Source organism: Erinaceus europaeus, chromosome 7 (genome assembly GCF_950295315.1).
Source record: "Erinaceus europaeus chromosome 7, mEriEur2.1, whole genome shotgun sequence".
NCBI classification, from domain to species: Eukaryota; Metazoa; Chordata; class Mammalia; order Eulipotyphla; family Erinaceidae; genus Erinaceus; species Erinaceus europaeus.
The window spans coordinates 128,098,328-128,124,831 of NC_080168.1; the positions used below are offsets into that span (position 1 = coordinate 128,098,328).

General features: G+C 45.1%; 2 protein-coding genes and 1 non-coding gene across 9 annotated transcripts in view; 2 read left to right on the forward strand and 1 right to left on the reverse strand.

The window, feature by feature from the left end:
- The window catches only part of FGD6 (FYVE, RhoGEF and PH domain containing 6), a 156,277-nt gene extending 134,425 nt beyond the window's left edge, over positions 1 to 21,852 (reverse strand). The window contains exons 1-3 of one of the 2 annotated variants that reach the window (XM_060195548.1): positions 21,727 to 21,852; positions 11,892 to 12,166; positions 9,386 to 11,214 (exon numbers count right to left, since the gene is read on the reverse strand). In XM_060195548.1, coding sequence (XP_060051531.1) covers positions 9,386 to 11,214; positions 11,892 to 12,166; positions 21,727 to 21,742 — 2,120 coding nt within the window. In that variant the 5' untranslated portion in view covers positions 21,743 to 21,852. The remainder of the gene's footprint in view (positions 1 to 9,385; positions 11,215 to 11,891; positions 12,167 to 21,726) is intronic. The other variant, XM_060195547.1, reaches the window with a different exon arrangement.
- LOC132539715 (small nucleolar RNA U13) lies at positions 235 to 339 on the forward strand. Its single transcript, XR_009551041.1, has one exon. It is a non-coding gene; the product is annotated as a small nucleolar RNA U13 (small nucleolar RNA).
- A 433-nt stretch (positions 21,853 to 22,285) lies between the features above and the next one.
- VEZT (vezatin, adherens junctions transmembrane protein) overlaps positions 22,286 to 26,504 on the forward strand; it is a 76,053-nt gene continuing 71,834 nt past the window's right edge. For all 6 annotated transcript variants that reach the window (XR_009550880.1, XM_060195552.1, XM_060195554.1 and 3 more), the window contains exon 1: positions 22,286 to 22,432. Coding sequence is in view for 5 of the 6 variants with exons in the window: in XM_060195552.1 (XP_060051535.1) it covers positions 22,397 to 22,432 (36 nt within the window). In the remaining variant the exon portion in view is untranslated. The remainder of the gene's footprint in view (positions 22,433 to 26,504) is intronic.

The window sequence follows — 26,504 nt, forward strand, 5'->3', positions numbered from 1 at the left end:
TCTGTCCTCCTTTCTATCCTCTCATATCTAAGCTCTACCAAATGATTCACACTGAGTATATTTTTCTAGGAATTCTGTCAGAAGCTCATTTTGCAAAGTAACTTCTGTCTCACTGATGTCATCAATTGCGGTGTTACGGAAAATCAGCATAGCCTTGGCTAAATCATAAATTTTTTTAGAGTTTTACTATTTAAAAATTAAATAAAAATTCAACATTAGATAACTAATCCGAGGATCCTTTTGTAGTTCATAAGCGTGATGACTGGGTTGCCATGTGACTGCGTGAGATGTGCCACTCACAAACCTTGTCAACAGCGTCAGCACATCACCCGTCTGACATGAAAAGAAAGAAAACTAATGAGTTATCTCTGAGAATAATGCGACTCTCATCCACTAAAATGGGCATATTTCAGCTTCCTCAAAACAGTGAATTTCTTTCAAGCAAGACAGGATGTGTGAGTGTGTATACACACAAAGCAATCACAACAGAAGACATTTGTTCTTCCATCTCTGGCTAAAAATAAGTCTCTGAAACTATAAAGTGGCACCCTACCCTACCACATAAGTACTGGACAAAATATCACTTCATATGTTGGTAGGAAGTGAAAAAAGAACAGAGCTGAACAAAACACTGTATATATATTTTTAAATTAACTCCTAACATGGATTTAAAAGGAAAAGGAAGGAGAAAAGTTCATTGCCAAGGAGTGAAATCCACTGCTTCTAGCCGCAGTTTCAAATGTATGTAAACAAACAGATTTGCCAGAAGTGTGTGACTATGATTTCAGCACAAGAAACATGAAGTTTAAGAGTCATACAAATTTTTTGATATTTCCTGAGCTGATGCTGAAAATAACTCACAGGAAAGGGCTGCTGTTGAGATGTACAAGTCCCAGCCCCGCCTTCTAACAGAGCATACTCTTATCGGCACTATGACAACACAAAATGCTCATTACAGCCATTAATTTATGCTTTAATCATCACGGTAAAGCCCAGCAGTACCTCCAGATGGTAAATGCGACTCAGGGGAGTTGATCTCCTAGGCCCACTCTAATGATTTATGACACAAATGCCTGAATGGGATCTGACATGCCTTGTTTGCCATTCAGCAGCTCGTCAAAGCCCAGTCTTGTATTTAGAATGGGGAGAAAACAAACAAAAACTTAGGACTTTCCTTCACCAGAGAGGAGAGCATATTGATGAATTCAACGGAGATAATTTTGGGTTAGTTTTATTCTGAACCCTGGTACTTGTGGACACTTACGCCCAAACGTGCTAGGTAATGGAGACTCCTGGGCAAGGCTGCAAGGACCAAATCTACATTTGCAGACTTCACTTGCTCAGCGGCTGTTGCTCATGCTGCAATCGACTTTGTCTCCAGGGTACAAGTGAAACCTCTCTTATCTAGGTTAGAAAATGACCTTGTAAATGTCAAGTCCAATCATGTCCATCCTAGAACCATAAGATCAAGTGCCACTGCCTCTCTCTAATATTCAGCGGAGGGTAGGGACAGATAGCATCATGGTTATGCAGAGACCCTCAAGCCTGAGGCTCCAAAGACCCAGGTTCAATCCCCTAAACCACCACAAACCAGAGCTGAGCAGTGCTCTGGTGAAAGCAAACAAACAAACAAAAAAACCAAAAAAACTTTCCATCTAATATTCAGAGTATAACTTAGACAACACTTGAATTAATGAAGACCATGTTTTCCTACAATTGTCCACTACCTCACTGGAAATTCCAGTGGGCATTCTCTCCTGCCTTACAGTACACAGTGTTTGACATATTGCCAGTCCTGTGAAATAAAGTGAAAATGGTGTCTGACTACCTAGAAAAGCCCAAAGACCATGCATGTTCTTTGAACAGCTTATAAGAACAAACAAAACCACCAGAGAAACCTGATCTAACTCAGTAAATCCAAGAACTATCATTTGACAGAGACAGAGAGAAATCAAGACAGAAGGGGAAGTTGGAGAGGGAGGAAGAAAAACGCCTGCAGCACTGCTCATCCCCCTGCTGCAGGTGGCTTGAATCGAGGTTCTGGCGCATGGTAATGAATGCACTCAACTAGGTTCTCTACCACCCAGCCCAAACCTCTTTTATTTTTTTTTTAAAAAGAAGTATCTATTTTACTAAGTTGAAATTGAACATTGCTCTGCTTTGGCAAATGCAGTTTGGGGATCTAACCCAGGGTCTCAGGCATGCAAGTCGTGCTCTACTGCCAAGTCACCTCACCAGTCTCCAAATGCCTTCTTGAGACTAGTCACTTGCGGACCAATAAGAAAGGTCCAGTGCTTGCTAGCTGTTTACACTGTTATTTTCTTATATTTATTTATTTCCTTTTGTTGCCCTTGTTATTTTATTGTTGTAGTTATTATTGGATAGGACAGAGAGAAATGGAGACAGGAGAGGAAGACAGAGAGCGGGAAAGAAAGACACCTGCAGACCTGCTTCACCATCTGTGAAGTGACTCCCCTGCAGTTGGGGATCCGGGGGCTCAAACAGGGATCCTCACTCCTGTCCTTGCACTTTGCGCCACCTGCGCTTAACCCGCTGTGCTACCTACCGCCTGTTTACACGTTTTGTGTCTGAAGCAGAAGAGGGCTTATCACTATACCTAGAAGGTAAGGAAATAGCCCAGAATGCCTTAAGATCTTTAAAGCAAAACTGCTTGAGAGAATTCAAGTCATGACCCATCAGAGAATGCCTAGAACTATTTCTATGGACACCAGGGAACTTCCTCAGATTTCTAATTCCAGATTAGCTCTTTACCCTTCCTCACTGCTGTTCCCAGTGCCACATTTCACCCATCCAATCCCTCTCCAGCTGTTTCTTCCATCACACTTGCCTGGGGTCAGAAACTCAGGAGCAGACTCACTGCAAAGTAGAACTGGGAGGGAGAGAAGGGTGGGGTAGGACTAATATCAAAAGGAGAGAATGAAAATCTGAGTACTAATTCCCAGAAAGCCAGCCAGCCCTACCCTTCTGGCTTATCACTCCCAATGTCATACAGTCTTTTTCTCCAAGTCAGCCCTAGCCTCAACTTCCTCATTCTTCTCCAGTCACCTCACTCTGTCTACAAACCCTGCAGCCTCAGACCTGGAGGATTCACCTCTCTGACATGCCCAACCTGGCCACCCTCTAACATGGGTCCAGAAAAGCTGAGAGAAGAGGAGGGCAGGCCATCTAACATGGTTAGTATCCTTTGGGATCTGAAGTGAGAACTTTATCAGTTCCAACACACTTATTTAGGAAATGCACTGAGTTCCAAATGTAACTAAGTGATCAAAACATTCTACAACTCTGCCCCCTTCCTCCTAGTCAAAACTGAGGTGGATGCTTGAGATTAAAGGAGGCTAAATCAAACACACTGGCTTGGGCGTGAAGTTTGGAACACGTTAACAAACCCTTCCTAGGAAGTATTCTCCTGGCTCTGATTAGACTAAGAAATATCTCCAGGCTGATAAGATGCCCAGATGGAACTGGCTGCTGCACAACTGAGCCCTCCTTTACCAAGGAGTCACCTTTCTCACTACTGTAACACCTTAACCTACCATTCTCCGTAATGTGACCTACGAATACATAGGCTCCCTGTATGTTCTCCCAACTGCACGTGACTGCTCTCCCCTCTCATGAAAAAGCATCTTGTACAACTCTTCAGTATTTTTAGACTGTTAGATTACTCTAAATTTACCTGGCATGAAAATAGGACCCCTCCCCCTACAACTTCCTTTCTCAGAAGTTTGCTCAACAACTTATGCTGATCAGACCTGCTTCCCGACTTGCAAGTTAGCTCTCACAAGCCTTCAACAGACGCCTCTGTTTCTACTCAGCTGTGCCTGTGATTTTTGGACAACATAAATTCTCAAATATTTAGAATACAGCACAATTGGGAAGTGGGTACCCTATACATCTATTTCCTGATAAATTATAAGCATGTAAGCCTAGGTTTCACCACCCTGGGATGAATTTTGCAGATAGGAAAAGACAGAGAAGGAGAGATACCACAGCACTGAGGCTTCCTCCACTGCTGTGGACAGCAGACTTAGCGTTGGGTTGCATACTTGACAAAGCAAGCACACTATCCAGATAAGCTATCTTGCAGGCCCAGGAAGTTCTAACTTCGTAAGAGTCAACTTGTTGGATTTATGAAAAAGCTATACACTACAGAAGGTGACCATATGGAGAACGCCCAAGTTTCACAAATATATGTTTACAAATACAAAATCTGGTTAGATATATATGTAGACTCTGCAGAACTGGTGAACCAGCCTCCTAGGTAAGATCCAGAAGCTGTCAAAGGAACCTTCCTGATTTACTCCAGCAGAAAAATCTTAAACACTGTTCATTTGTGGCTTGTTATTTAAAAAATCACTTTAGAACCATAGGGTGGTGATCGTTGAATTAATCATTCTAAGGGACAAAGCTATATTTTCAAGTCAGTCCACCAAACTACCACGAGGGTTTCCATTGGGGTCTTCAGCTAGCCTAAAACGTGTGCTCCACCTCTCACTTACCTGGTTTGATGCCGTCCAGCTGTCTTCATCGTGAAGGCTGAGTCGGCTTTCTCTGTCTATTCAGTGTTGTTTTCAAAAGGAACAACCTCCCAGGCATTATTACACTTTGTCAGTCCCTATGGCTGAAGGCTTCTGATTCAGCTGACACTTTTGTAGGAGTCTCCAGCTCGTTCAACGCCTCCCACTCCCCAAAACAAAATTCGTCATCTGGGTGGAAAGCTCAGGTCAAAAGCAGAACTCACCCACTCTTCACCAGACTGCCCTCCTTGACATCCTGCAACCCGTCCAAAGATGCCCCTGGTTTCCTGTGGCCTAGGGAAAGAGCCCTCCTTACGAATGTCACCGCTGCACTGGCTGACAGTGTACATGAACTCCTTCCAAGCTGGTCCCCTCACTATGATGGTGCTCTGCTTGCAAGAGAAACACAGCAGATGTTTCTCACCTCTTCAGAGTGAGTCACCACACCCTGCCCCCACCAAAGTCCACTGGACCCCTCCATTCTGCTTCCACTGCCCACTTCCTCTGCAGCCCCTGAGAAACTCACTTGTGCAGGCTGAGACCAAAGGCTGGCTTGTCTCTTGACTTTGCTTGTTCCCTTGCTTTATTTTTTGGTTTTTTTTTTTTTCCTCCAGGGTTATCGCTGAGGCTCAGTGCCTGCACTATGAATCTACTGCTCCTGGAGGCCATTTTTCCTTTTTGTTGCCCTTGTTGTTTGTCTTTGTTCTTATTATTACTGTTACATTGCTGTCATCATTGTTGGATAGGACAGAGAGAAATGGAGAGAGGAACGGAAGACAGAGAGGGGAAGAGAAAGATAGACACCTGCAGACCTGCTTCACTGCTTGTGAAGCGACTTCCCTGCATGTGGGGAGCCAGGGACTTGAACCGGGATCCTTACACCAGTCCTTGCGCTTTGCACCATGAGCTTAACTGGCTGCGCCACCGCCCAGCCCCCTGTTCCCTTGCTTTGTTTCTTTATTTCCTCCTTAAGGGAGAGAGCATCTGGAATTACCCTTTTATATAAGAAATTTTACTTCTTTTTTTTAAAGTCTTTTTTTAAAATTTTATTTATTTTACCTTTTGTTGTCCTTGTTTTTATTGTTGTTGTAGTTACTATTGTTGTCGTTGTTGTTAGATAGTGCAGAGAGAAATGGAGAGAGGAGGGAAAAACAGAGAGGGGGAGAGAAAGACAGACACCTGCAGACCTGCTTCACTGCCTGTGAAGTGACTCCCCTGCAGGTGGGGAGCTGGGGGCTCGAACCAGGATCCTTATGCTGGTCCTTGCACTTTGTGCCATGTGCACTTAACCCGCTGTGCTACTGCCCGACTCCCAAGAAATTGTACTTCTAAAGAATTTACAATCGCCTAAATCAGAGTCACCTCAAAACAAATGAAACTGACTTTTTTTTTTTTGACAAATAACCTACAGCATCTAACAACAATAGCAATAACAAAAAGTACACCAGATTAGAGGACATACCAGAAGTTTATAGTTTGCCTTAGAGATAATGATGAACAAACACCAGGGACTTAAGCCTTGAGAACCAACAGGAAACTTATCCTAGAGTCAAGCCTCTAATTTCAAGAAAATAACATTCCCCTATGCATGTACAAACTATTGTACTTAATGTTGAATGTAAAACATTAATTCCCCAATAAAGAAATAAATTTTAAAAAATCAATAAATAAACAAATTAAAAAAAAAAAAAAACATTCCCCTTCAGCTCAGGACAGTAGCAAATTCTGAAGAAGCAAGCCCATTCTTTCACAAATGACACAGTCATACTACAACAGCACCAATAAAATTATTTCATGGCAAGAAACACAGGAATGAAAACAGACAATTTTAGGGCAGGGAAATAACAACCATTATGCAAAAACATTTTCATGCTTGAGGCGCTGAAGTCCCAGGTTCAGTCCCTAGTATCACCAGAAGCCAGGGCTGAGCAGTACTTTGGCCCATCCTCCTTTTTTTTAATCTCTCTCTCATTAAAATTAAAAAAAAAAAAAAGGAGAAGAAAGAAAAGAAAAAAGTTGATAATTTTTAAAAGACAATTTTTGCAAGTTGGATATTTAACTCAATTCAGAGAGCAGCTGTAGTCTAGCTCTCGACATGCAGAGAGTGGACAGTAAAAGATGAAGGTAGACGGCATATAGTTACTCAGAGACTCTCATGCCTGAGGCTCCTAAGTCCCAAATTCAATCCCCAGAACCACCATAAACCAGAGCAAAAAAAGCAGACAGATGAACAGATGCAAATCAAATGAGTCAGCTGTGAGAAAGAATAGTCAAAGGAAGCTGTCATTTATAAATAAAGGAAGAAGGGCAGAGATTGTAAGTATAAAAAATAGGACATGATTTGAAAAGTAAAAGAAATTATTTTTTTAATTGGTGACTAAGGTTTCTTGACACTTTCCTGCATTCAATTCACCAGTAATCCCTTTTTAAAATCCATATTATGTGACTTCTGTTAATATTTCTACAAAAGTCTCATCTTAAAAAAAGATTTTTTTACTTCTTAATGAGAGGACTAGAGCGTCACTCTAACATGTGCAATGCCAGGGATGGAACTTGGGACCTCATGCTTGAGAGTCCAAGGCTTTATTTTTGTTGCCCTTGCTTTTTATTGTTGTTGTAGTTATTATTGTTGTTGTTATTGATATCGTCATTGTTAGATAGGACAGAAAGAAATGGAGAGAGTAGGGGGAGACAGAGAGGGGGAAAGAAAGACAGACACACGCAGACCTGCTTCACTGCCTGTGAAGCGACTCCCTGCAGGTGGGGAGCCGGGGGCTCGAACCGGGATCCTTAAGCCAGTCCTTGCGCTTTACGCCATGTGCACTTAACCCGCTGCGCTACTGCCTGATCCCCCAAGGCTTTATTTTTATCTATTAAGTGAGAGGGGGGAGAAAGAGCTGACCCCTAGCACTGATCAGCTCTGGCATATGGAAGTTGACTGGGCCCATGGAGCCTCAGGCAGGAACATCTTTCGCATAACAATTACGTTGTGGCCCCAGCCCCAGAGCTCAATGCTTTATCCAGTCACTATACCACCTCCCAGGTCTACAAAAGTCCTACTTAAAAGTTCTTTTTATTTTAATTTATTCTTCTTGACTGATGTGCTCTGGCATATGCAACACTGGGGACTAGGGCCTCCCTCACACACAGAAGCTGACACGCTAGCCTCCATAGCCTCTAAAAGTCCCGTTAGAGTACTCTAGAGTCCTCAAAGACTTGAAGCTGGTGACCTGAAAGAGCACGAAAACTTCAGAAAGCCCAAGTGCTTAGTGTTAAACACAAACAGTGTAAACACGATGCATGCCCCCCTATGACTGTGGAGAAAGAAGGAAGTACAAAGGTTATTTCCTCTGCGTGTTTCAGTCATTCTCTCAAATGCCCAATCAACACCTACGGAGTGTCTACGAGCCCTTCCCGTGAGCTAAAGCATGACAAAAATGCATGTGCCTAGAAGACTCAGTGGGGCTTAGAACCAAATATACCTGACGTTAGATTTATTAGCATTAAATTTATTCGCAATAAATAAAGGTGTTGTAAGAAAAGCCAATGATAGTCTGAACGGGAATGGCAAGGATGGACGAAGTTTCAATCAGATGGATAGAAAACTCACACTGTAAGAAATACGTGTGTACACCATGGCCCAGGATGTGCTTCGGTGGATGAAGCATTGGACTCTCAGACATGAGGTCCTGAGGTGGAGCCCTGGCATTCATGTGCCAGAATCATGTGTTGGTGTGTTCTCTTCCTCTCGTCTCTCCTTAATAAATAAGTCTGGGGGCCAGGTGGTGGCACACCTGGTTGAGTGGTCATGTTACAATGTGCAAGGACTAGGGTTCGAATCCCCAGTCCCCCCATCCCCACCTGCAGAGGGGAAAGCTTTACAAATGATGAAGCAGGGCTGCAGGTATCTCTCTGTCTCTCTCCCTCTCTATCTCCCCCTCCCCTCTCTATTTCTGGTTGTGTCTATCCAATAAGTAAATAAAGATAATTTAAAGATTCAAAATAAATAAATCTTAAAAGAGAGAGAGCGGGAAATGCATACAGAAAAGTAAGAAAGGAGAGTAGTTATGTGTTTGTTGAATTCTTTCCTATATTCAACTGAAGTCAGAAACCAGTGGTCAGTAAGTGAAATAACTAATAATCCTAGAAAAATCAGTTTTGAAAAGCAGAGTTTTTACCTGAGAAGGTCAACACAAATAAATGCAAGGATTTTAATAACTTCATAGATTTTTTACATGGAGCTAGTAAACCTTATTGAATCTACTGGTACCCTCTCCTAGGAGGAAAATTCCTGCTCCTGACCTTAAGTTGATGCCTGAGAAGCACCAGAACTGTCGGGGCCGGGTGGTGGCGGCGCACCTGGCTGAGCGCACATGTCACAGGGCACAAGGACCAGGGTTCAAGCTCCTGGTCCCCACCTGCAGAGGGAAAGCTTTGAGAGTGGTGAAGCAGGGCTGCAGGTGTTTGTCTCTCTCCCTCTCTATCTCCCCCTCCCTCTCAATTTCTCTCTGTCTCTATCCAGTAAGAAAGAAAATTTTAAAAATTATTTTTAACTAAAAAAAAAAAAAAAAAAAGGAGAACTCTGTCCCCTCCAGGTCTTCCTGGTAGTACATATACATACACTACTACTGGGTGAAGTTCTTTGAATCAGCTACCAAAATAAAGTTCATTACTTCAGCTTACATTGCAAATATCCATTCCACGGATGTAACAGAGACAACACTTTGGAGTAATGTATTTAACTAAGCCACACTAGCAAATGGCTTTTCTTCATGGGTACCTCTCTCCTGCGCTGCCGAGGGCATGTCAGCGATCATACAGAAGTGCTGCACCTGTCTGGCATGTGTTACCTGGAAGACTGGAGACTAGGTCCAGGTGGCAACTGTCCTTCTGGGTCTTCATAGGGCTCTTCTACCTCATACACATTTGCATGAGTGCCCTCCACACTGCTGGAATTCTGCTGTTCCGACTCTGGAGTTTTCTCTAGCGCCATAAAGAAGGGCAAGTTCTCATATTCTGGGATCTCCTCATAATGACGTACATTTTCATATTCGGGTGCACAGATGTCAGTAATGGACCTGCAGAGCACCTGAGATGATGACTCCCTGGAGAGCAACTGGTCATCCAAAGATTCAGCTCTTGGCCCATTTGCAGCTCTGGTCTGGGCCTGAGACTTCTTTTTCTTTTGGGATTCCAGGCTGTAGTTGTCTGCTGAATATGCCTTGGTGGGCCTGTCTCTCTTCCTGCCTGCCAACATGCCATGCCAATCGCTTTCCCCGCCTTGGCGCTCCCCTGTTGAGCCTGCAGTTGCATCTCCATATTGACTTCCCTTGGACCAAAATTTATAGAAGTCACTCTTCATGAAACAGATGGACAGTTTCATGTTGAACAATTTCTTAAAAGAGTTTCTCTTCTGAGAGTCTTTGCAAGGCTTATTGCACCTTTCTATATCCATAGCAGATAATGATTTTGCTCTGGGCTTGGTCAGAGCAGCTGAAGGCTTGCTATTTGAGGATACAGAGACAGCCTTTAAGGACTCTGGGTTCCCTGGAAAGGGTAAGATTGGATGAGGTAATTTCCACATTGGCTTTTCAGAAGTCCGGTTAGGCATATCAAAGGAGGATGACAGACCAGGGTTTTGGACACACAAATGCTGAAGGTCCTTTCTTTCCAGGTCCTTCTCTGCATTTTTTTCTTCATTTGAAGGATAAGAACTTTTCTCTACGAGCTCCTCTGAAGCAGCCTTTTTAAGTACCCCTGTGGCAGGCAAGCTGTGTCTTTGAGGTTTCTTGGGGACAATTTTTGAGGAACTTTCATCTTTTATTACAGGCTCCTTCTGCATTTGAGGAGCAGTCAGTCCTGGGATACAAGGAACGGGTTCATTGCAACTTAATTTAAGCTGCTTAGGCAGGCTCCTGGATAAAGAAGTGGATCGGACAAAACTAGCCCCTGTGTCTACAACAAGGGGCATATTGGAACATTCTTCTGTCTTGCTGTCGGAACTCCAATCAGAGTCTGTATGTAAAGGAGATGCGACTTTTTCAAAGGAAACTGTTTTATGACCTGTGGCTTTCTGTGAATAGACTGCGTTCTGTCCGTCACCACTGAGGTCCACATTCAATTCACACTTATTTCCTGGTTTCACTTTGTCCACTTGCTTCTGGTTACATAAAACATTCTGATGAAGAACAACGATTTTGCTGTTTCTCATACTATCTTTGACTAGACTTGAGGAGCTACTACCCAAATCCCCTGGTTCCTCAGTACTTTCACTAGGGCTATCGATATACTTCTGGCGTAACAGACAAGCAGCACGAGACTTCCTAGGTTTGGGAGTGGGAAATTTCGGGGCATACGGTACTAAGTGAATTTCTAAGGGACCAAGCTCTTTGACTTCTGATTTCTTGCTGACTCCATTTGGAGACAAAGTATTCTTTTTACCATTTTCTAGTGCATCTTGTTCAGATGAGTGAACACAAGCATTCGTTTTCTCACTGCCATCCTGACAAGTCACACAGTTTTGAAGTTCACTTCTAAGAATTTGTTGGTGGCAGTGCTGATAACCAGGAACTCCTTGACAGCTGGGCAGGGAAGGTGGCAAATCCTCAAATTCAATTCCAAATTGTTGGCTGGAATCGTAGCCATCTCTCATTTCTGGGTTGTCTGTGAACCTGTGTCTCTGAGGGAAAATAAAGGATGATGAATGCTGTGCTAGAACATCTTTAGGTTTCTCTACTGTGATGCTGGTCTCTTTTTAAATATCTATTTATTTTTAAAAATGTTATTAGTGATTTAATGTTGATTTACAAAATTATAAGATAATGGGGTATAATTCCATACAGTTCCCACCACCAGAGTTCTCTGTTCCCATCCCCTCCACTGGAAACTGCAGTAGTTCTCCCAAGGTCACAGATATGAGCTGACTACAACTATCTATCGAAGTCTATGTCTCCACTTTTTTTTCTCCTCATTTTTTCTACGGTCCTGCCTTCATTTCCTTTCTAAGTCACCTGTACATCTATCACTACTTCCAAGTATCTCTCCATTTCTCCCCTCTTCTCTCAGGTAAGAGAAGCAGCGTCTGGCTTCCTCCGGTGTCTTTCAGATTCGCTTCTGTGAAACTGCTCTTTACAACCACTCTATTCTGGTTCTTGATCTGTTCACCACTAGAGTTAGTTTACTCCTAGTTTTCACTGCTGAGGAGAACTCTTCTACTATTTTCTAAATTTCATGCATTTCCAGGGGCTGTAAGACAAGCTGCCTGGCACAGGACTTCTCTCTATTCCCAAGTTTATGGATACACTCAGACGCGCAGGAACAACTGTGTAAAACAGAACCACTGCCCCGATGCCTTACATTTTGGCGGCTGGAACTGCCAGCATTTTCAGAGGATTCCTGTTTCTGCTCCTCCAGGTTTACTATGATGCTCCTGGATGAAGGCTGCTTGACATCTCGAACAGGTGACTCACTGAGAACTTTAGGTTTTGGAGCTATTGCTGGCTTGGGTTTTTTTGCTGATTGTGGGACGCTATAAATCACAATGTCAGGCTTAGGAGCAACAGGAGGTGGAGACGGCTTATTATTTGCCACCACAAATTTTGGCTTGGGGGCCACTGGCGGCTTCTTAATCTCTAGAAAAGAAGAAGATAATAATGATGACCAAAGAGAACCACAAGATGATAAGGGACTAAATTTAACCTCAACCTTACCTTTGACAAGGTGATGGTTACGTTAGCACTATACATAACTAGCAGTACCCTCAAAGTTCCTGAAGTTGCCCTTTCCTACCAATGTATGTATCTTTGGTTTTCTTATACATCTCCCAGTAAGTTCAATAGAGTTTTTTCATTCCAACATGAGAACAGATCTCTGTATCTTCAGCCACTTTCATCTTTCAAATGAAACTCCTGATTAGGATCTATATAGAGAGATCAAAGTACTCCAGCTCATTTGCTGAATGCTAAGAACTGAATACATAGATGTATGTTAATGCAACCATTAGATTTTAACTTTATTTTATCGTGAAAGTTTTTGCTGGGCTTTGTGCCTATACAATCCTACTACTTCCAGTGGGCCTTTTCCCCCTTTAATTTATTTTATTATTGGGTAGAGACAGAGAAATTGAGAGAGGAGGAGGTAGAGAGGAAGAGAGACAGAGAGACACCTACAGCCCTGCTTCACCACTTGTGAAGCTTTCCCCCTGCAGGTGGAGACTAGGGGCTTGAACCCAGATCCTTGTGCACTGTAGTGTGTGCACTCAACCAAGTGCACCACCATCTGTCCCCCCCCCCCCCCGCCGTGTATTTTTTTAAAATCCTAGCTAGAAGGTGAGACACAGAGAGAGAAAAGAGGAGGCAGCACAGCTCCACTGCTCATGACGTTTTTTCTCTCTCTCTCTCTTTTTTAAAGTTCTCTTTGTGTTTTTAACTTTAGTGACAGAGAGAGATACAAGAATACTGCTCAGCACTGGTTTATGGTGGTGTTGGGAATTAAAACTGGAACCACAGAACCTTGAAAGTGAAAGGCTTTTCCGTAACTATTAACTATATACTGTCTCCCCTGCCCAACTCTATTTTTTTTTCCCCTCCAGGGTTATTGCTGGGGCTTGGTGCCAGCACTATGGATGCACCGCCCCTGGTGGCCATTTTTCCATTTTATTGGACAGGACGGAGAGAAATGGAGAGAGGATGGGAAGATAAAGAGGGAGAAAGACAGACACCCGCAGACCTGCTTCACCGCCTGTGAAGTGACCGCCCTGCAGGTGGGGAGTCGGGGCTCGAACTCGGATCCTTGCACTTAGCTCGTTTTGCCACCTTCCAGCCTCCCTAGCTTTTCCCACTGTAAGATGCTCCCATGTGATGGCTGGTGACTTAAACCTGGTCCCTCCCAACACAGTAAAGTGCAGTCTACTAGGTAAGCTAACTCCTGGGCCCATAAATTTCTCAGCATAATTAGTACCCTTCTGCCTCAGTGATATACAGTAGAGTTATATAAATGTCTTCTATCAATGAAAGCCCAAGATAATCAGAAAATTTCTAAGGTGAAAAGAAATTCTGTATTATTGAAGTGAGTCTCATAATAAAGTTGGTATTTCTCAGGTAGGGGTCATTAACTGGGAATTTTCAGTATAATTCTTCAGAGAGGTTTATTTATTTTTTCTTTTCTTTCCTTACCAGAGCATTGGGGACTGAACCTGGAACCATTATGCTACCTCCGCCCTAAAGCTGATTAGTTGTGATATATGTTGATTATAGCAGTCAGTATGTTGTTTGTGCGTCATCAATAACCACTGTTCGGGGCCGGGTGGTGGCAAACCTGGTTGAGCGTACATGTTGCAATGCACAAGGACCCAGGTTCAAGCCCCCGTCCCCCCCCTTCAGGGGGAAAGCTTCAGGAGTGGTGAAGCTGGGCTGCAGGTGTCTCTCCATCTCACTCTATCAACCCCCCTTCTCTCTCAATTTCTGGTTGTCTCTATCCAATACATAAATAAAATTTAAAAAAAATTAAAAGATCTATAAAGCCTGAGCATACATGATTATTAAATTCTTGTAAACTTGCCTCCTAAACTATCACCTTGTCACCCCATCATAGTTCTTCATAGAGATGTGGGGAAATTAAAAAAAAAAAAAAAGTAAACCTTTCAAAGTATCAGTAGGACATTGTTTAAGTACTTAAGATACACAGTGACTTTGATATTTCGTTTGGTGGAAATTAATCACAATACTGAAGAATGCATTACAAGGAGCTGAGTTAGGAAAAAAAAAGTAGTGTTCTACTTCCTTCCATCACAAGGAAGAACTTCCCGACACCCCCCATACTCTGTGTTCAGTCAAGATCACACCATAACAGATGCCTTATCACTTAATTCCTCAGTACTATGTTGTTATAAATAGGTAGGATGAAATATTTTCAACGTAACAACACAAATGTGCAAAGCTATATAATCTCAGCCTTTAATAGTCTTGTTATAGTTTCTTTGTTTTTCTTTTCTCTCTCTCTCTCTCTCTCTCTCTCTCTCTCTTTTTTTTTTGCCTTCAGGGTTATCACTGGAGCTCAGTGCCTGCACTATGAATCCACTTCTCATTAAAAAAAAAAAAATTGGGGGGAGTCGGGCTGTAGCGCAGCGGGTTAGGCGCAGGTGGCGCAAAGCACAAGGACCGGCATAAGGATCCCGGTTCGAACCCCGGCTCCCCACCTGCAGGGGAGTCGCTTCACAGGCGGTGAAGCAGGTCTGCAGGTGTCTGTCTTTCTCTCCTCCTCTCTGTCTTCCCCTCCTCTCTCCGTTTCTCTCTGTCCTATCCAACAACGACAACAACAATAATAACGACAACAATAAAACAACAAGGGCAACAAAAGGGAATAAATAAATAAAATAAAATATTAAAAAAAAATGTATAGGACAGATAGAAATTGAGAGAGAAGATAGAGAGGGGGAGAGAGTGGCCCAGGAGGTGGCGCAGTGGATAAAGCACTGGACTCTCAAGCATGAGGTCCTGAGTTAGATGCCTGGCAGCACATGTACCAGAGTGATGTCTGGTTCTTTCTCTCTCTCCTCCTCTTTCTCATAAATAAATAAATAAAATATTTTTTATAAAAGGGGGGGAAGAGAAAGATAGACACCTGCAGACCTGTTTAACTGCTTGTAAAATGACCCCCTGTAGGTGGGGAGCCATGGGCTGGAACAGGGATCCTTGCCCAGATTCTTGTGCTTCGTACACTGTGCGCTTAACCTGGTGTGCTATTGCCCGACCCCCATTATTGTTTTTCTTTAAGGCCTAAACAAAATTGTGAAATCCTTCAAAACCAAATGATGAAGCTTGGTATAATGGCTATTAAAGTCTTGAGCTATTAAGTGATGTCTTAAGAGAAAATATGAGTGCCCTAGGCATCGTCCCAACCTCCCAGCTTACTCAAGGTAATGAAAACTGACAGACTGTCATGTCAATTCTCATTCTATAAGCATCTTAAAACATATTACCCCCGGGACTTTTGAAGGAAAAAAAAAAACCAGTTTTGTAAAATGGAAAGAGCCCTGGAAATCAGTTGTACAACAAAGTGAATTACTAATATGCTACTGAACTGTACACTTTAGATGGCTAACAATGCAAACCCAGATGTGGGAAGTTGGGAAATGTTACACATAGACAAACTACTATATTTTCCTGTCCACTGTAAACCATTAATCCCCCCAAAAAAGACAAAAGAAAAACAATAGCTAACAATGGCATATATTTGATGTTTATTTTACCACAGCTAAAAAAAAAAACTCGTCAGATCAATCTTTTTATTTTTCTGACTCTCACAGGTTTTGGTTTTGCTTTTTTTCAGAAGCTTTAGGATCAGTTAACCAATTAATTCTTGGTTTTTGGTTAAATTCCTTTCTACTCTTTGGTCCAAATGCTACTTTTTTTCTTTAAATATGTTTTGTGTTTTGAATCTGATTCCAAGAAAGATGAATGCCCAATCTCTCCTAGTGTCCTAGAAATTCAACTAACGACATAATGAGTTATGGTTGGCATCCAGGAAAGTGAGCACAGTTTTAGGTATCTAGCACTCTCAATGCATATTTACTGAATTAAATGAGTAACACTGAAGGCAGTGTTTCAGTTAACTATGAGGAGAGCTGGCTCACCTGAAAGCTTTTGGGCTGCACTGCCCTGGCTTCCTTCCCTAAAGTCAGAGCATTCAGCAGATCTCTAAAACCCACAGGATTCTTTGGTCTGAAGTTCCCAGACAGTTGCCATAGGAGAACCCGTATGTACTGTAGCGCCTTTGCCTGGGAGAGCTTTCTTTCTTTTTTCCTAATTATCTTTTTATTTATTTATTGGACAAAGCCAGAAACTGAGAGTAAGGTGAAGACAGAGAGGGAGAGCGACACCTGCAGCACGGCTCCACCACTAGTGAAGCTTTCCCCCTGCAGGTGGGAACGGGGGCTGGAATCCAGGTCCTCACGCACTGCGATGCGCGCTCAGGTGGGAACGGGGCTGGCATCCAGGTCCTCGCGCACTGCGATGCGCGCTCAGGTGGGAACGGGGCTGGCACCCAGGTCCTCGCGCACTGCGATGCGCGCTCAGGTGGGAACGGGGGCTGGAATCCAGGTCCTCGAGCACTGCGATGCGCGCTCAGGTGGGAACGGGGGTGGAATCCAGGTCCTCGCGCACTGCGATGCGCGCTCAGGTGGGAACGGGGCTGGCATCCAGGTCCTCGAGCACTGCAATGCGCTCAGGTGGGAACGGGGCTGGAATCCAGGTCCTCGAGCACTGTGATGCGCTCAGGTGGGAACGGGGCTGGAATCCAGGTCCTCGAGCACTGCGCTCAGGTAGGAATGGGGCTGGAATCCAGGTCCTCGAGCACTGCGATGCGCGCTCAGGTGGGAACGGGGGCTGGAATCCAGGTCCTCGCGCACTGCGATGCGCGCTCAGGTGGGAACGGGGCTGACATCCAGGTCCTCGAGCACTGCGCTCAGGTAGGAACGGGGCTGGAATCCAGGTCCTCGCGCACTGCGATGTGCGCTCAGGTGGGAATGGGGCTGGAATCCAGGTCCTCGAGCACTGCGATGCGCTCAGGTAGGAACGGGGCTGGAATCCAGGTCCTCGGGCACCGCGATGTGTGCTCAAGCAGGTGCGCCACCACCTGGCCCTGAGAGTTTTCTTCAGTGTACCTAGGTTTGTCCTCACTACTAGAAACCAGGTTCCAGGACAGCCTTCTGTCTTACTAATAATAATGGCCTTGGAATAAATGAAAGATGCATAAATACGCCCACTGATAAATCTTAGTAACAGGAAATTTTGTTCTGAAAATATCATTATCCACTTCAAAGTAGAATATTTTCAAAAGTCAGCAGAATCAATTAATAGGACTAGTGAATAACTCCTTAACTTTCAATAGAAACAAGAGTTCCTAGTCACTGTTACAGCAATGTCCAACAGTCTTCATTCTTATTATTACTATTATTGTTATTTGTTGTTGTTGTAGTTGGTGTTACCTCCAGGGTTACTGCTGGGGCTAGGTGCAGGCAGTTTGAATTCACTGCTCCTGGTGGTCATTTTTTCCATTTTATTGGACAGGATAGAAATTGAGAGAGGAGGGTGAGATAGAGATAGGTAGTGAGAGACCTGGAGACCTGCTTCACCACTTGTGAAGTATCCCCCTTACAGGTGGGGAGTCGGGGCTGGAACTGGAACCCTTACGCAGGTCCGTGCACTTCAGAACTACGTGCTCTTTTTTTTAAAAAATATTATTTATTTATTTACTTTCCCTTTTGTTGCCCGTTTTTTATTGTTGTTGTAGTTATTATTGTTGTTATTGATGTCGTCGTTGTTGGATAGGACACAGAGAAATGGAGAGAGGAGGGGAAGACAGAGAGGGAGAGAGAAAGACAGACACCTGCAGACCTGCTTCACTGCCTGTGAAGTGACTCCTCGGCAGGTGGGGAGCCGGGGGCTGGAACCTGGATCCTTAAGCCGGTCCTTGCGCTTTGTGCCACGTGCGCTTAACCCACTGCGCCACCGCCCGACTCCCAGAACTATGTGCTCTTAACCCAGTGCGCCACGACCTGGCCCTTCATTATTTTTATGGTACTATTTTGAAAGAAACACAACTCAAAACACTGCCATATGTTCTTCTCCAATGTCAAACTTTTTTTTTTTTTTTTTACTTTTTCGAGCAAAGCAGCAAATCCTCTATTTATACAGCTGGTTGGCTCCAAGGGAAAATAAGGTAAGAAAGTAAAGTACTAGTGTCATTTTGCTAACTATTACAAACACACACTCATCATTTGTTACACACATATGGCTTTGGTTCAAATTGGACCAGCCAAAAAGCAAGGGTCAGGGATTAATAAAGCAGTATTATCTCTTATGTGTTTTTTCTTTCCCTATGTTTGTTTGTTTCTCTTTTCATCTCTTATGTTAAAAAAGATGCAAAACAGATAATCATTATTATCTCTTTATCGTATACTGATTAGAGTAATTCTAAAATCTCTACTATAGGACTATAATGTTTCACAATGGAGAAAACACAAAGCAAGCCATTCTTCAGGCGATACACAACTTACATGGTCTGCAACATTTCTCTTATTCTGCAAATTAAGTCAACCATCTCGAACACAATAGCTTAGATTCAAATAAACAAACATCCCCTTCCCACAAATTGAAATAACTTTCTGGAAGTTTTAATAAACCTGATTATTGTTTTTGAATATTGACTTTTTATTATTGGATAAACAGAGAAATTGAGAGAGGAAGGGGGGATAGAGAGGGAAAGAGACAGAGACAGCTGCAGCCCAGCTTCACCACACGTGAAGCTCTCCTCCTGCAGATGGGGACCAGGGGCTTGACCTGTCATGTGTGTGCTCAACCAGGTGCGCCACCACCCCACCCTGATTATTGTTTTGTTTTGTCTTGTTTTGATCAGAGCACTGTTCAGCTCTGGCTTATGGTGGTGTGGGGGATTGATTATCGTTTTTAAAAAGTGTGATGGTTCCTACTGATGAACAGTTTTATTAAAAGAGAGATGGAAATAAACCTAGAGTTCTCTTCTATTTTCTCCATTTAGATACAAGAAGTAATTAAAATAAATCTTAACAGATGGGTGAACAAAGAAAGTAGTTAATGCTTTTCAGCAAGCCTTGGAAAAACCAACTAACTCAGCTAAACACAGGAAGTATCCCTCTTTCAACCACCACAAAAATGTCTGTGGACTTCTTTAATTATAAAGTTGATAAAACAGAAAAATAGCTTGCATTATTCTAGGATCATTCAAATGAGAGAATTCTACACTTCCAGAGTAAGTCCTAGATTATGATTAGGTAAAAAAGATCAAACGAAGTGTTCCTATAACTATTCCTTACAAACTATTAGGACTGGAACTGAAAAATGATATACGTAAGGTATGAATCTTTTAAGTGTGGTTGATACTTCAAGAGGACAGGGCTAAAAAATTCTGCTAGAGTTTTATGATGATAATTTAAATTTAAATGTTTGATTCAATAATAAAACTAAATTAAAAAAGGTGAATCACAGGAATTACAGGAATTGAAGATGAAAATTCACCTCCAATTAGTATAGGGCCTCCTTTTAGTTAGGAAAGGAAAAGTCTATAAGGGTCAGGTAGTGAGGGGCGTGCACACACATATACCAAGCACAAGGACCTGGGTTCGAGCCCCCACTCCCCACAGGCAGTGGAGACACTTCATGAGAGGTGAAGCAGGTCTACAGGTGTCTCTCTTGTGGCTCCCTCTCTTATCTCCCCTTTCCCTCTCAATTTCTCTCTATCCTACCCCATAAAATAGGTAAAAGGAAAAATGCCACCAGGAGCGGTAGTGCAGGCACCAAGCTCCAGCGATAACTCCGGAGGCAAAACAAAACAAAACAAAACAAAAAAGCTGTAATTTAACTTCCAGTGAGTGATTATATATATATACATATACATATATAAAATAAAAAAGGAAACATATATTTTCCTTGAGAGCAGCATTTCTGAAAGACCTCCCTCCTTGCATTCTTGTCCCTATTGGCTAACTTCTTGCTGCCAACTTGTTACCTGCACTCTGATTACACCTAGCAATGCAACACTCTGGGCTTCAGGAAGATTAAAAAAAAAACAACAAACGTTTCTGAGTTCTGTTTTGACAGTTTCAACTTCAGGAATTTAAAACAAACGCAGGGGCCGGGTGGTGGCGCACCTGGTTGAGCGCACATGTTACAGTGCACAAGGACCCAGATTCAAGCTCCCAGTCCCCACCTTCAAAGGTTCAAAGGCCCCAGGTTCAAGCCCCCGGACCCCACCTACAAAGCTTCAAAGCTTCACAAGTGGTGAAGCAGGGCTGCAGGTGTCTCTCTCTCCTTCCCTCTTGATTTCTGGTTGTCTCTATCCAATAAAGATAATAATAAAGCAAACGCCAAGAAGAGCTAAGTAAATAAATAAGATTAAATTAAATGACCTAAGTGTTGATTCTAGAAGTAGTAACCTTAGAAAATTTCACACTAGTTCCCTGGCCAGTTTCTTTTTTCTTTTTTTTTTTTTTTTTAGCCAGAGCACTGGTCAGCTCTGGCCGTGTGGGGGATTGAAGCTGGGGACTTGAGAGCCTCAGGCATGAAAGTCTCTTTGGAGAACAGGGACCTGCATAAGGATCCCAGTTCGAGTTCGAGCCCCCGGCTGCCCACCTGCAGGGGAGCCGCTTCCCAGGCGGTGAAGCAGGTCTGCAGGTAGGTGTCTGTCTTTCTCTCCCCCTCTCTGTCTTCCCCTCCTCTCTCCATTTCTCTCTGTCCCGTCCAACAACGACGACATCAATAACAACTACAACAATAAAACAACAAGGGCAACAAAAAGGAATCAATAAAAATAAAATAAAGTCTCTTTGCATAACCATTATGCGCTCCCCCCCCGCCCTTCCTGGCCAGTTTCTAGTGGGTGTCTCCCCCGCCCCCCGACGTGAACAAAACCCACTGGACACTGTCACCGTCTCAAGTCCGAGTTCAACCCCAGCCCGCGTCCTGGGAGCGCAGACCCGGCCGGCACCGCGGTTCCCGCACCGGCTTTGTCGCGGGGGCGCGCGCGGGGGGGGGGGGAGACACACACCCTGCACACCCACCAGCACCGCAACAAAATCCCCGCAACGGGCGAACTAGGTTCAAACCCCCTCCCCTCCCCGGCATCGCTCCGCATTGCTCTAAAAATAAAAAACCATCAGAACAAAACTTGAGCCTGAAACAACAACAACAACAACATCATCATCATCATCATCATCGCCGTCCTCACGGGCACTGCCCCGTCTCCGGGTCCCGGGGTGGAGACCCGGCGTCCTGACCCCGCACCGGCCGCGGCTCCCGGCCCGGGAAGCTCCCCGCGTTCCCACGCGCGCCCGTCCCCGCGGCACCTCGCGCGGCCCCCGGCGCGCAGCCTCCCCCCCCGCCCGCCCCCGCCGCCCGGGGGCCCCTCCACGTGGGTTGCGGGCGCGACGCGGCCCCCGAACGACCCCTCCGGGCGACCGACCGACCGCGCCGTCGGGCGGCAGACGCTTCGGCGCTCGCCAGCGTCCCGCAGCCGCCGCGGAGCCGAGCTGCCGCCACCCCGCCGCCGCCGCCCCGCCGCCGCCGCCCTCCTCGGGGCGCACAGTCGCTCGGCGGCCCCCCGCCCGAGCCGCGCTCGCCACCGACTTTGCAGCCGCCGCGCGGGCGCCGTCACTTACCGGCGGCAGAAGTCATGGTTTTCCCTCCCCTCCCGGCAGCGCGCTTTTTTTTTTTTGCTTTCTTTCCTGCTCGTCCCTCCCACCCTCAGTCCATGTCTCCCTTTTCAGTCCATTGTGTCCAGACTTGGGGGCAGAAGAGAAAAAGGCTCCACGGCGCCTACATTCCGTCCTGCAGCCCCGCGGCGGCAGCCTGAGGGCCGGCGCGGCACAAAGGGAGGCGGCGGGCTCCGGGGGAAGCCGGCAGCGCTCCCGGGCGCGAGCCGCACAGGCGGCCGACGGACGAGCACGAGCGCCGCCCCGCCGAGCTCCGGGCGGACTGCCAGGCGCGGGCACGAGCAGAGCGCTCCAAAAGAAAGAAAGAAAAACAGGAGAAATAAGCAGCAGGGCTTCCAGCGCCCCCTGCTAGTCGTGGCCGAAACAGGTGGACAAAAGCTCTAGTGTCCTCCAATCAGAAGCCTCGAAATTCCTCTCTGTCCCGCCCCCCGTCGCGGAGACGCTCGTCCTCTGCTCCAATCAGCGTGTCTGAACAGGGAGGCGTGGCTGCGCGGCATGCCGGGAATTGTAGTTCCCCGGACTCCCGGGTTGGGCCGTAGCGGACGCTTGGGTGCTGCCGTCTGTTCTCCCGCCTTCATTTCCCACCGTGCTGGGGCGGGTGGCATGGCGGAGAAGGATGACACCCGAGTTTGACGAAGAGGTGGTTTTTGAGGTAAAAGGGGGAAGACGGCGGTGGGTGTGTGGATCGCTTTTGTTTTGCGAGCCAAGGCCTGGCCGGGCGCTGGGGCGATCGCGGGCGGAAAGGGCGGCCCCGCTGGGGCGCCCCGGGCATCCGATTCCGGCCATTCCATTTCTCGGCCTGCGGGGCCGCGGGCGGACGGGGCGACCCCGGGGGCCGGGCCGGGCTCCCACGTGGGGCCCGTGCGCGTGTCGCTGCCCACTTGTCCCCGGCCCGCGGACCCCGATGCCCGTCTGCTCCCGCCCGGGGTCCCCCGCAGCCTGGGGCGGACCTGCTCTGGCAGCTCAGCGGCCTCTTGGGCGTCGCGGATCCGCGGGCTCGGCCGGCGGGAGCCCGGGAAGGAAGGCAGCCGGAGCCCGTTTAGAAAGCGGGTTAAAAGCCGTGCGGGGGTGTGGGGAGGGGGCGCGGGGGGCGCCGGGGCCCAGCCATCTCGGCACCCGTGTCCAGGTCTTTTGTCCGTTGCTGTGGTCGCGCTAATGGAGCCGCTTGTCATGACTGGAGGGAGACTTCAGATAGGAAGGCTTTTGTGGGGGACTTTCTTTTTTTTTTTTTTTTTTTTTAAAGGCGTTCTCTGCCATCTTGAATGAAATGAGGAAAAGAAAAAAAAAAAAAGCAGGGGATGAGGGGGGAGCTAGTGTTTTGATTGACATTGGTCTGACACAGCCCAAGACCCACAGTCTTGCATATATGTAGGCTCGCGCCTCTTATTAGATGGGCAGGACTGGGAAAGAGGAGGAGGAGGAGGAAGGGAGGGAGAAGGGAGAAGAAGAAATGGCCCATTTCAGACAATGAAAGCGGAAGAAGAAGAAGGAGAAGGAGAAGGAGAAGGAGAAGAAGAAATGGCCCATTTCAGACAATGAAAGAAGAAGAAGGAGAAGGAGAAGGAGAAGAAGGAGGAAGAAGAAGAAGAAGAAGAAGAAGAAGAAGAAGAAGAAGAAGAAGAAGAAGAAGAAGAAGAAGAAATGGCCCATTTCAGACAATGAAAGCGGAAGGAGAAGAAGAAGAAGAAGAAGAAGAAGAAGAAGAAGAAGAAGAAGAAGAGGAAGAGGAAGAAGAAGAAGAAATGGCCCATTTCAGACAATGAAAGAAGGAGAAGGAGAAGGAGAGGGAGAGGGAGAGGGAGAGGGAGAGGGAGAGGGAGAGGAAGAAGAAATGGCCCATTTCAGACAATGAAAGAAGAAGAAGGAGAAGGAGAAGGAGAAGGAGAAGGAGAAGAAGAAGAAATGGCCCATTTCAGACAATGAAAGCGGAAGGAGAAGAAGAAGAAGAAGAAGAAGAAGAAGAAGAAGAAGAAGAAGAAGAAGAAGAAGAAGAAGAAGAAGAAGAAGAAGAAGAAGAAGAAGAAGAAGAAATGGCCCATTTCAGACAATGAGAGAAGAAGAAGGAGAAGGAGGAGGAGGAGGAGGAGGAGAAGGAGGAGGAGGAGGAGGAGGAGAAGGAGAAGGAGAAGGAGAAGGAGAAGGAGAAGGAGAAGAAGAAATGGCCCATTTCAGACAATGAAAGCAGAAGAAGAAGGAGAAGGAGAAGAAGAAGAAGGAGGAGGAGGAGGAGAAGGAGAAGAAGAAATGGCCCATTTCAGACAATGAAAGCAGAAGGAGGAGAAGAAGAAGAAGAAGGAGAAGAAGGAGGAAGAAGAAGAAGAAGAAGAAGATGATGATGAAGGAGAAGAAGAAATGGCCCATTTCAGACAATGAAAGCGCTAGGCACTAACAGAAATACATACAAACTGTCACTGGAAGATGAATCTGGAAACAATCTTGCGTTCTTATGGCCTCCGAGAAGTTAACTCACAGCAATTGATATTAGGGGTGAGTCTTGAGCAATGATTGGGATAAAAAAAAAAGTTGGAAAAAAGAAAGAGAATGAATGACAGGCAAGAGAGCAATGGATGCCAGAGTTAGATGTAAAAGTATCTGGTGTGGCTTTTTCACGGATTTGAGTACGGAGGGTAGCTATGGAAAGGAGCTTGATGTGACTAGAATGTGTAGGTAGTGTCAGTGGTGCGGTTTTTACCAGTGAAGCGTCTGGCTCGTGGAAAAACTGACTAAGGGAAAATAATGGAATCATACTTTGGTATGGAAACTTCTGTTTTTTTTTTTAATTTTGTTTATTATGTTTTTATTATTATTTATTTAATAGAGATAACTAGAAATGGAGAGGGAAGGGAGAGGTAGAGGGAGAGAGAGAGAGGCAGAGACACCTGCAGCCCTGCTTTACCACTCGCAAAGCTTCCCCCCGTGCGGGTGGGGACGGGGGTTTGAGCCCCAGCCATAACTGGTAAGACAGACAAACAAACAAAAAACAAAAGCCTGGAGCAGGAAGCCCTGAGGATTAAATAATAATAATAAGTGAAATACTTCTTTTACTTCTTGTGAGATAGTTTAAAATTGTTTTTAATGTTTTGGCTTTTTTGCCCCTTATATTTGATAGGACAGAGAGAAACTGAAAGGGAGAGAGAGAGAGACACCTGCAGCACTATTTCACTGTGAAGCTTCCCTCTACAGGTGGGGACCAGAGATTTGAACTTGGGTGCTTAGACACTGTAATGTTGTGCTCAATCAAATATGCCATCACACAGTCCCTGATAGTTTAAATTTTGTTTTGTTTTATCTACTTCTTTCCTCCTACTTTCTTTTTCTTTTTTTTTTATTTCTTTATTGGGGAATTAATGTTTTACATTTGACAGTAAATACAATAGTTTGTACATGCATCACATTTCCCAGTTTCCCATGTAACAGTACACCCCCAGTAGGTCCTCTGTCATCCTTTTTGGACCTGTATTCTTGGCCCCCCCTCCATAAGCCCCAGAGTCTTTTACTTTGGTGCAACCTCCTACTGTCTTTGAGGTTATTATTTTATCTAATTTTTGAGTTAAAGATAAAATACTGAGGGACTGGGTTGAGAATATAATGATTGTGCAAAAGAAACTCATTCCTGAGATTCTGAGGTCCTAGGTTCAAACTCCGGCACCATTATAAGCCAGAACTGAGCAATGCTCTGGTGAAGGGGCGGAAAAAAAAAGGTTAAGTACTGAAAATAATTTATAAAGTTGTAAATAGTTCCTCTGGGAACTGCAGTGTCATGAGTTCTGAAATGTAGTCGGTTTCATTAATTCATAATATTCACTTTGATTTCTTCTTTAATCCATGATATACTGAATACCCAGGTGTATGGATAAGGGGTTGATTGTTTTCCTCCATGGGCCATGCCAGACCCATGATTAATTCTTCCAGGACTGTTAGGCATTGCATGATGTGTATTCCATATTCCTATCCACTCCATTTGAGTTTATCCGGTGAGAAGAGCCCTGCACATCAGAAGTGTCCTTATCTGTTTAGACTGTCATCACAAAAAGAGCATAGACTGAGTGGCTTATAAACAGCAGAAATGCAAGACTGTAGTGCTAGTGGGTCAGGTTTAAGACACTAATTTTTTATTTTATTTTTTTTTAAATTTTATTTTAATTTTATTTATTCATTCCTTTTTGTTGCCCTTGTTGTTTTATTGTTGTAGTTATTATTGATGTCATTGTTGTGGGATAGGACAGAGAGAAATGGAGAGAGGAGGGGAAGACAGAGAGGAGGAGAGAAAGACAGACACCTGCAGACCTGCTTCACCGCCTGTGAAGCGACTCCCCTGCAGGTGGGGAGCCGGGGGCTCGAACCGGGATCCTGACGCCGGTCCTTGAGCTTAGTGCCACCTGCGCTTAACCCGCTGCAATACAGCCCGACTCCCTTATTTTATTTTATTTTATTTTATTTTATTTATTCCCTTTTGTTGCCCTTGTTGTTTTATTGTTGTAGTTATTATTGTGGTCGTTGTTGTTGGATAGGACAGAGAGCAATGGAGAGAGGAGGGGAAGACAGGGAGGGGGAGAGAAAGACAGACACCTGCAGACCTGCTTCACCGCCTGGGAAGCGACCCCCCCCCCCCGCAGGTGGGGAGCCGGGCTTGAGGGGTCCCTGCGCATCATCCTGTGTGCGCGCAACTGGGTGCACCACAGCGCATCCCCCACTAATTCCATTCTTAGGGCTCCAGCCACATG